The sequence below is a fragment of the Triplophysa dalaica genome, chromosome 3 (genome assembly GCF_015846415.1).
Source record: "Triplophysa dalaica isolate WHDGS20190420 chromosome 3, ASM1584641v1, whole genome shotgun sequence".
NCBI lineage: Eukaryota > Metazoa > Chordata > Actinopteri > Cypriniformes > Nemacheilidae > Triplophysa > Triplophysa dalaica.
The window spans coordinates 1,288,835-1,297,162 of record NC_079544.1 but is presented as its reverse complement, the minus strand read 5'-3'; the positions used below and the strand labels follow the sequence as shown (position 1 = coordinate 1,297,162).

The following is an 8,328-nucleotide window of genomic DNA, read 5'->3' as shown; positions in this document are numbered from 1 at the left end:
AAATAAGTTTTTGTTTTTATTTAGACTGCTTATATAAAGTTATGCGGTTCTGCCTACTTGCGCCTTCCAGCCTGTTGATTTGAATACAGCCTCACATTAAATTCTTAATATTGAGAGTTCAGCATAACAATCATAGCAAGCAACCATTGAATCAATTTTATAAACGTTACATATGTTATATATATATGTTGACTTGTCAGTGTTAGTTGCATTAATTCAATTTCACTTTTGCACCCACAATTAAGGATGAAAACAGAAGGAGTAGGCAGTAGGAGACTGTGTCGTTTTCTGCGGATTCTATTTCTCCCTCTAACATGGTGGGAGCTGTTTCTCCTGCCCCGGATGGCAGCCAATGATTTACCTGTCTAGCTCCGAGGAGGCGAACATGCTAGGCATCGATGCGGGGGATATGAGGGAGGTAGAGGATGTGCCCCCGGTCTCCCCCCGTGTACCATGCACACCTGTGCGTTCCCTTCCCGAAACAACATTTATTCTGATATCTTGGGGGTCAAAAACCCATATGATGACTACAATTTCGAGGACCGTGACGTCGCCCGGTATGGCGCAGCCGGGGCCCCACCCTGGAGCCAGGCCCGGGGTTGGGGCTCGTATGCGAGCGCCTGGTGGTCGGACCTTCCCCCATGGGGTCCGGCCGGGCTCAGCCCGAAGGAGCGACGTGGGACCACCCTCCCGTGGATTCACCACCTACAGGAGGGACCGTAAGGGGCCGGTGCAAAGTGGAACGGGTGGTAGTCGAAGGCGGGGGCCTCGACAACCCGATCCCTGGACGCGGAATCTAGCTCTAGGGACATGGAACGTCACCTCTCTGACGGGGAAGGAGCCGGAGCTTGTGCGTGAGGTTCAGAGATTCCGACTAGAGATAGTCGGGATCACCTCTACGCACAGCTTGGGCTCTGGAACCACACTCCTCGAGGGAGGATGGACTCTTTACCACTCTGGAGTTGCCAAGGGTGAGAGGCGGCGGGCTGGTGTGGGTTTGCTTATAGCCCCCCAGCTCAGCCGCCATGTGTTGGAGTTTACCCCGGTGAACGAGAGGGTCGCGTCCCTGCGCCTCCGGGTCGGGGATAGGTCTCTCACTGTCGTTTGCGCCTATGGGCCAAATGGCAGTGTAGAGTACCCGGCCTTCTTGGAGTCTCTGGGAGGGGTGCTGGAAAGCGCCCCGACTGGGGACTCCGTCGTTCTGCTGGGTGACTTCAACGCCCACGTGGGCAGCGACAGTGACACCTGGAGGGGCGTGATTGGGAGGAACGGCCCCCCTGATCTAAACCCGAGTGGTGTTCTGTTATTGGACTTCTGTGCTAGTAACAGTTTGGCCATAACGAACACCATGTTCAAGCATAAGGGTGTCCATCAGTGCACATGGCACCAGGACACCCTTGGCTGGAGGTCAATGATCGACTTTGTTGTTGTTTCATCTGACCTACGGCCGTATGTCTTGGACACTCGGTTGAAGAGAGGGGCGGAGCTGTCAACCGATCACCACCTGGTGGTGAGTTGGATCCGATGGCGGGGGAGGAAGCTGGACAGACTCGGCAGACCCAAACGTACTGTGAGGGTCTGTTGGGAACGTTTGGCCGAATCGCCTGTCAGAGAGATCTTCAACTTCCACCTCCGGCAGAGCTTCGACCAGATCCCGAGGGAGTCTGGAGATATTGAGTCCGAGTGGACCATGTTCTCCACCTCCATTGTCAACGCAGCCACTCGGAGCTGTGGCCGTAAGGTCTCCGGTGCCTGTCGAGGCGGCAATCCCCGAACCCGGTGGTGGACACCGGAAGTAAGGGATGCCGTCAAGCTGAAGAAGGAGTCCTATCGGGCCTGGCTGGCTTGTGGGACTCCCGAGGCAGCTGACAGGTACCGACAGGCCAAGCGGACTGCAGCCCGGGTGGTTGGGGAGGCAAAAACTCGGGCCTGGGAGGAGTTCGGCGAGGCCATGGAGAAAGACTATCGGTCGGCCTCGAAGAGATTCTGGCAAACCGTCCGACGCCTCAGGAGGGGGAAGCAATGCCCCACCAACGCTGTTTACAGTGGAGGGGGGCAGCTGTTGACCTCGACCGGGGATATCATCGGGCGGTGGAAGGAATACTTCGAGGATCTCCTCAATCCCGCCGTCACGTCTTCCATTGAGGAAGTAGAGGCCGAGGGCTCAGAGGCGGACTCGCCCATCACCCGGGATGAAGTCACCGAGGTAGTCAAGAAACTCCTCGGTGGCAGGGCACCGGGGGTGGATGAGATCCGTCCTGAGTACCTCAAGTCTCTGGATGTTGTGGGGCTGTCTTGGCTGACACGCCTCTGCAGCATCGCGTGGCGGTCGGGGACAGTGCCCTTGGACTGGCAGACCGGGGTGGTGGTCCCTCTTTTTAAGAAGGGGGACCGGAGGGTGTGCTCCAACTACCGGGGATCACACTTCTCAGCCTCCCCGGGAAAGTCTATGCCAGGGTACTGGAGAGGAGAATCCGGCCGATAGTAGAACCTCGGATTCAGGAGGAACAGTGTGGTTTCCGTCCCGGTCGTGGAACACTGGACCAGCTCTATACCCTCTTCAGGGTGCTGGAGGGTTCATGGGAGTTTGCCCAACCAATCCACATGTGTTTTGTGGATCTGGAGAAGGCATTCGACTGTGTCCCGCGCGGCATCTTGTGGAGGGTGCTCCGGGAGTATGGGATTCGGGACCCTTTGCTAAGGGCCATCCAGTCCCTCTACGACCGGAGCAGGAGCTTGGTTCGCATTGCCGGCAGTAAGTCAGACTTGTTTCCGGTGCATGTTGGACTCCGGCAGGGCTGCCCTTTGTCGCCGGTTCTGTTCATAATTTTTATGGACAGAATTTCTAGGCGCAGCCAGGGGCCGGAGGGCGTCGGGTTTGGTGACCACACGATCACATCTCTGCTCTTTGCGGATGATGTCATCGTGCTGGCCCCATCAGACCAGGACCTTCAGCATGCACTGGGACGGTTTGCAGCCGAGTGTGAAGCGGCGGGGATGAGAATCAGCACCTCCAAATCTGAGGCCATGGTTCTCAGCCGGAAAAGGGTGGCTTGCTCACTTCAGGTAGGTGGAGAGTTCCTGTCTCAAGTGGAGGAGTTCAAGTATCTGGGGGTCTTGTTCACGAGTGAGGGAAGGATGGAGCGGGAGATTGACAGACGGATCGGTGCAGCTTCTGCAGTAATGCAGTCGCTGTACCGGTCTGTCGTGGTGAAGAAGGAGCTGAGCCGCAAAGCGAAGCTCTCGATTTACCGGTCAATCTACGTTCCTACTCTCACCTATGGTCATGAGCTGTGGGTCATGACCGAAAGAACAAGATCCCGGATACAGGCGGCCGAAATGAGCTTTCTCCGCAGGGTGGCCGGGCGATCCCTTAGAGATAGGGTGAGAAGCTCGGTCACTCGGGAGGAGCTCAGAGTAGATCCGCTACTCCTCCACATCGAGAGGGGCCAGCTGAGGTGGCTCGGGCATCTTTTCCGGATGCCCCCTGGACGCCTTCCCGGTAAGGTGTTCCGGGCATGTCCCACCGGGAGAAGACCCCGGGGAAGACCTAGGACACGCTGGAGGGACTATGTCTCCCGGCTGGCCTGGGAACGCCTCGGTGTCCCCCCGGAAGAGCTGGAGGAAGTGGCTAGGGAGAGGGAAGTCTGGGCATCCCTGCTTAGACTGCTGCCCCCGCGACCCGGCCCGGATAAGCGGTAGAAAATGGATGGATGGATGGATGGATGGATCTTGGGGGTCAGGGATCATGGCTATAGGATGATATAGGATGCCAGAGTCATGTTTTATTTAAAAGTACAATATATATTTCAAACTTAGTGGAGAAATAGTGACTCATAATAGTGATAGTAGTGTAAGGTTTCTTTTATATGGCGTATATAATATAAATATGAATACTATATAAATAAAATGCTTGGCCTAAATATTTTTGGTGGACAATGGACACTGGCCCCAAAAGGTTGAGAACCACAGGCTTAGAAGAACTTTTACCAATATCACAAAAAATTAACTGTTTTATTAAAAGCAACCTCTAAATTTAATTTCGGTTTGACATTCATAATAAAAAAATCTTACAATTACAAATTAAACACTTTGTTTCAAAGGTGTTCTCATTATAACATCACTGCAAGCACTGAAAGGATATGCAAAACCTTTTTAAGAGAGTCAGTCACCTCACTTTTTATCACAAATCATAGTTGAACAGAGCAATACACTTAACAATAATTTAAACATCAGTTTCGAAAGTACACGCTGAGAAAAAAGATTCAATGTAGAACCCAATGAACCTTTTTTTTCTGAGGGTGTACATATAAAGATGTGAAGTCCTACTTAGATGGGTTAAAAAATCACTCAAAAGTTAAATTAACAGAATTGAATATGAATTTAATCTCAAATACATTTGAATTTATGACAAATAGCTTAGTATGCATTTTACATAGTCGAAAACATTACATTTAATATGAAATAATGTTTTCAAGAGGTATATTAAAGTAAACGTTTTCTCCACAAGGCAATGTATACAAGCAGAAGTCAAAAATATATTTAAACCATGACTGTTCCAAATTCTAAAGAAAATATAAATTGCTTGATGTGACATACAATTTAATCTTTATGGCATTTTATTTATTTGAAGGAGAATTCCGGTGTTAAATGAAAATTAGCTTGTTATGAATTTATCTAAGGCCACAATTTCTGCACGTCTTAGCAATAAATATAAATAAAATAATAAAAAATAGAGAACACAACACACGTTGAGGCTGAAATCTTCCAGCAGGTGGCGGTATTTTCCTTCTGTCACTGAAGTCGTCCAACAGAGGGCAGTAGATGTTCACACTGGATTTGAGATGAAGAGATGAAGAAGATCTTTGCGTTCAACTCACGCTGTTTTCCTGTTGAATTCGTGTTTGAGTAGAAGTCCGCGGTCATGGCGGGTCTTGAGTTGCTGTCAGATCAGGGATACAGACTAGATGGACGAAAAGCCTCCGAGCTGCGTAAAGTTCAGGCCCGCATGAGTGTGTTTGCTCAAGCCGACGGGTCCGCTTATCTGGAGCAGGGAAACACAAAAGCGCTCGCGGTGGTTTATGGTCCGCACGAGGTGAGATGTTCAGCGCGTCCTCGCGCTCCGTCATCATGAATTATATTCAAATCAGACTGGAGAAAAACAAAACAATCTAATCGTTTCTATTACTATTACGTTAAGATTATAAACCATATTGTGTTTGTCAATGAAAGTTTTGAAAACTAATATTTCTTTATATTTTGTGTTTAGGGCTTTTCAGTTAGATTATAAATATCTGTACACCCACTAAACTCAACACATTACCATAGTCAACACTGTTATAGTTTCGTTTTTGATGTTATTATGATGAATACATCAGAATTTCTGTGATGGTTTGTGTTGCTTTTATTTCTCAACGTTTGCACATAATGTGATAAACGGGTTTTACATCCCTTATAAAGTGACACAGTCAACAATTTTAATCATGACGTTTGTAGGAAAACTATATAAATAAAATAACTTTGTTACTGATGTTTGTTTTACTAACATCAAAAGTTTGTTTTCCTCTGTTCTGTTTTAACATTTTCAACAGTTATTTCTTCGACAGAGTCTGCAGAAGTCACTATAACATCTACTGAATGCATTGTTTTGGTCGATGCTTTTGTAAACAGTGTATCTGGTGTTTTTCAGTACTTGTAATTCCTGGTGTTTCAAACTCATGTAGTCTGCGCTGATGACCGCATCTATTTCACAGTTAAAGCGATACGTCACCCAAAAATGAACATTCTGTCATCATTTACTCACCTTCGAGTTTCATCCAAACCTGTGTTAATGTCTTTGTGCTAATGAACGCAGAGAAAGATATTTGGAAGAATGATTTTGCCCCCCATTGACTCCCATAGTAAAACATAATACAATGGTATTAAAAAGTGCCCCAGAACTGTTTGCTGTCATACATTCTTCAAAATATCTTCTTTTGTGTTCAACAGAACAAAAAAACATTATGAAGTTATATTTCCTACTTTGGGAGTTAATGGTTGGCAAAATCTGTATGTTATAAGCATTCTTCCAAATATCTTTCTCTGTATTCATCAAACAAAGCTTTCCTGTAGCTCAGTGGTAAGAGCATTGTGTTAACAACGCAAGGTTGTGGGTTTGATCCCAGGGGATTGCAAATACCTATGTAAAATGTATAGGATAAAGCTTTTTGGATAAAAGCGTCTGCCAAATGCCTAAATGTAAATGTAAAGACATTTACACAGATTTGGAACAACTTGAAGGAGAGTAAATGATGACAGAATGTTCATTTTTGGGTGAAGTATCCCTTGAAACTACAGGAACTTAAATAAAGCCGCTAAAATAAGTAACTACATTTATTTACTTTAAATGTTCTCCCTCAAGACACGGGGTTCCCGCAGTAAGTCCCTGCATGACCGTGCAGTCATTAACTGTCAGTACAGCATGGCCACGTTCAGCACGGCGGAGAGGAAGAGACGTCCACACGGTGACCGCAAGTCCAGCGAGATGAGCCTTCACTTGAAACAGACCTTCGAAGCGGCGGTTCTTACTCAGCTCTATCCACGATCACAAATCGACATCTATGTAAAGGTGTGTACACTACCATATCATTATAAGAAAGACTTATTTACTAATACAGTCAAGGCTACCCGTGTCTAATATAATGTATCTTGTATGTGTTATGCATAAAACATCTCATCCTGTTCTTCAGATTCTGCAGGCAGATGGTGGAAACTACAGCGCATGTGTAAACGCTGCCACTTTGGCTCTGGTGGACGCTGGCATCCCCATGCGTGACTATGTGTGCGCCTGCACCGCCGGCTTTGTGGAAGAAACACCGCTGGCCGATCTTTGTCACGTAGAGGAGAGCGGAGGAGGCACATCGCTGTCATTGGCTCTGCTGCCCCGCAGCGGGAACATAGCTCTGCTGCAGATGGACGCCCGTCTCCATCAGGACCACTTGGACACGTTAATTGAGGCGGCCATGACGGCGTGTAAAGGTCTTAGTAAAGTCCTGGATAGTGTTGTGAGCCAACATCTGAAGGAGGTTTCGGTTCTAACCAGGGACTGAGGAGGAGAGCAGCTTTCAGACTGACGCTTTGGATAACGAGTAATAGTCATTATTCGTGACTAATGGTGTGCAAAATATAAATGTTTTTATTTATGTATATTTTTCTTCAAATGATAGATGCATGCATGTGTGTGTACTTGTATATACATAATTATTGCACATGCACATATTATGCAAAAACAAAACTTTTATTTGCACACCATTACTTGCGAATAATCCTTTGACAGCCCTACTAGAATTAATGTTCAGTAAACTTAAAAAAAAAAAGGATGTTTTACCACAAACAAGGCTTTGCATGAACGCAGGTTTGTTCTGGAAGCCCACATCTGTGCTGGATGAGACGTCAAAGTCTCTTGAATTGTATTCACTTTATGACAAAGTGTTCTTGGTTTTATCAAATTGTCATGAAATGTTTTGTTTGTTAAATAGTTGCATTTTTGTTTTCTAGATCAAATTAAACATTAACGTTGAACGCTTAATACACTATTAAGTTTTTCATAAAGTGTTGTTTTACATGAAATAAAGAGTATAAATGACCTGAATGCTATTTTAGGCAGATTTTTTTTATAACAACAGTTACAAGACAAAGAAATGATAAAACATTTACTGCGTTTTTAATGATCATAGCTTTCAATAATAGTTATATTTATGTATCTTGTGTGGCAGTGAAGATGCCGTGTCATGTCAACAACCCAGATTAACCTTTATGCTTTGTATGGTGACTCTTCAGTGTTGTCTAGACAGAATCATTAAAGCCAAACACGTCTTTCATGTTCAGCATTTCTAAGGTGATTTAATAGAATACAAGATATAATGCTGGAGATAAATCCCATATTATGCAGCACATGACCATTCACATTGTAAATGTCCAGGACATAATCCAAGATACATTAGTCTCACTTTGCAAAGTAATGAATGATCAAGATTGCAGTGTGATAAATAGAAAACATTAAATACAGAATAGAATCTGTCTTATTCCAGCTGAAGGCATCATAGATGAAAAACTCAATTTTGGCAACTGTACAGTTAACAAATATAAGATAATAAACCCTATTACTTTGTGAACGATTTATCAATAAGCAATCTAATAAATGACAAATAAACATTGGTTGACTATATTCAGATTGACTCGTGCTTCCACACTTATTTACTGCGTAAAACAATAACAAGAAATCAAATCTGCCACGTGAGACACTTGTCAGGAAAAGAAAATCGCTTCCTATCTGATACGTAATGGGCG

At 45.6% G+C, this 8,328-nt stretch overlaps 1 protein-coding gene across 1 annotated transcript; it reads left to right on the top strand.

The window, feature by feature from the left end:
- The first annotated feature begins 4,863 nt into the window (after nt 1-4,863).
- Nucleotides 4,864-8,206, top strand: exosc4 (exosome component 4). The gene is made up of 3 exons (XM_056742614.1): nt 4,864-5,095; nt 6,401-6,607; nt 6,729-8,206. Exons 1-3 carry the CDS (start codon nt 4,925-4,927, stop codon nt 7,086-7,088), a joined length of 738 nt encoding a protein of 245 aa, XP_056598592.1. The 5' UTR covers nt 4,864-4,924; the 3' UTR covers nt 7,089-8,206.
- Nucleotides 8,207-8,328: the final 122 nt, after the last annotated feature.

Excerpts from the sequence above, each read along its gene's own strand:
- exosc4 (XM_056742614.1), top strand. The coding sequence starts at position 4,925 with ATGGCGGGTCTTGAGTTGCTGTCAGATCAGGGATACAGACTAGATGGA. Across the intron at positions 5,096-6,400 it reads TGGTTTATGGTCCGCACGAG|ACACGGGGTTCCCGCAGTAA; the intron begins GTGAGATGTTCA and ends TTCTCCCTCAAG. Across the intron at positions 6,608-6,728 it reads AAATCGACATCTATGTAAAG|ATTCTGCAGGCAGATGGTGG; the intron begins GTGTGTACACTA and ends CCTGTTCTTCAG.